Source organism: Gavialis gangeticus, unplaced genomic scaffold (assembly GCF_001723915.1).
Source record: "Gavialis gangeticus isolate Ggan-Ray unplaced genomic scaffold, GavGan_comp1, whole genome shotgun sequence".
Taxonomy (NCBI): domain Eukaryota; kingdom Metazoa; phylum Chordata; order Crocodylia; family Gavialidae; genus Gavialis; species Gavialis gangeticus.
Genome location: NW_017728992.1, coordinates 151,647,189 through 151,648,654, shown reverse-complemented (window position 1 = coordinate 151,648,654; position 1,466 = coordinate 151,647,189). Strand labels below are relative to the sequence as shown.

At 68.7% G+C, this 1,466-nt stretch overlaps 1 protein-coding gene across 1 annotated transcript in view; it reads right to left on the bottom strand.

Annotated features, from left to right (window-relative positions):
- Positions 1-441, bottom strand: part of NECAB1 (N-terminal EF-hand calcium binding protein 1) — a 260,437-nt gene extending 259,996 nt beyond the window's left edge. The window contains exon 1 of the mRNA XM_019527900.1: positions 274-441. Within this exon, the coding sequence (XP_019383445.1) occupies positions 274-372 (99 nt within the window). The 5' untranslated portion in view covers positions 373-441. The remainder of the gene's footprint in view (positions 1-273) is intronic.
- Positions 442-1,466: the final 1,025 nt, after the last annotated feature.

Below are 1,466 nucleotides of genomic sequence, written 5' to 3'. Positions count from 1 at the left end.
GGACGGTGGGGGTGGGGCCTGTGAGGCTTTTTTTTGGGGGGGGGGGGTGTCTTCCTCCGAGCCCGTGCCGTGGTGCCCGGCACCGGGAGAAGGGGGAAGCTCCCCGTGCCCCCGGGCTCACAACCCAGGGCTGATTTCGTTACCCTCCGCTCCTCGGCCTCGAGGCACCCCTGGACAGGCTCGCTGCACCTCGGGGGGCGGCGCCCCGGGGACACTGGAGGCGCCCTCGCAAAAGACCCGCGCGCCGCGCTCCCCCCCCCGGCCCGCACTCACGTCCAGGAAGATGGACATGCCCTTGGTGGGCGGTAGCGCGGAGTTGAGCTCCGAGGAGGAGGCGGTCGGGGAAGGCGACAGATCCCGCCGGTCCTCCATGCCTCAGTCCGGAGCTCAGCCGCGCCCGTCTCCGGCAGCCGCCGCCCTCGCAAACTCCTCCTTCCCGCCGGGTCCCTCCTCCGCCACCTGCGCCCGGCGCTGCCCCGAGCCCCAGAGCCGCCGCCTCCCGCCTGCGTGTGGAGGGGCCCCGCGCTCCAGCCCCAAGCCGAGCCCGCGCCCAACGGACACCCCCTTCCCGCCCCCGGGGGCCCCTGTGGATGCGGGGCCAGGAGCAGCCGAGGAGCCGGTTCAGGGCTGGGGTCTAAGGGGAAGGAAGCTGCCAGGACTGCCATTGCCTGGCCCAGGCCGCAACTCTGTCCTGCCCAGCCTCCAGCCCGCAAGCCACCAGGGACAGGGGCGACACGTAGGGGGTGCACACGGGTGCACGTGCACCCCTTGCAAAAAGGTGCCGCTGACAGGGTCTGCAAGTGGTCTCTGATCGTCCCTGGCCGCTGCTAACGCTGCCGGTGGCGCCTGCAAGTAGTCGCTGACCTGTGGTCAGCACTCACCACCAACCCCCCTGCCGCCGGCAGTGCCAGCAGCGTCTGCGAGAGCTCCCCACTCACCACCGCTGGGCTCCTGCTGCCACCAGCTCAGCCATGCCCCCCCAGCCACCAAGGGCACACACCGTTCATGACAAGGGACCTGGGCTGGCAGCTCTTCCACGGAGCCATCGCCAGCAGTGTGTATGTGGGGCAGTTCATGGGTACCCCCACATCTGCCCCTGGTGCGAGTAGAGGGAGACCCTGGCACACGCCTGCCTGGAGTGTGCCAGGCTGTGCCCCCTTCACCACCTCCACAACTTCCTGCTGAGGCGGCTCCCTGCACCCTTTTTGTTGATGGCCTCCTCAGCCGTGGCTCTACAAAGTCCTGAGACCTCCTGGTCAACCTCCTCCTGGCCCTCGCCCAGCTGCCAGCTACCTGACTAGGAAGGAGGTCCTGGCTGGGAGGACCCCAGGGGACTTGCAGAGCTTCTTTCCTGTCCCTCATCCATTCACTTCTTGGGACAGTTTCACTGGGCAGTGTCCACTGGCTCCTCCGACTCGTTGAAGGGCCCATGGGCACTGTCTGGTGTGCTCTGCTCGGTAACCCCC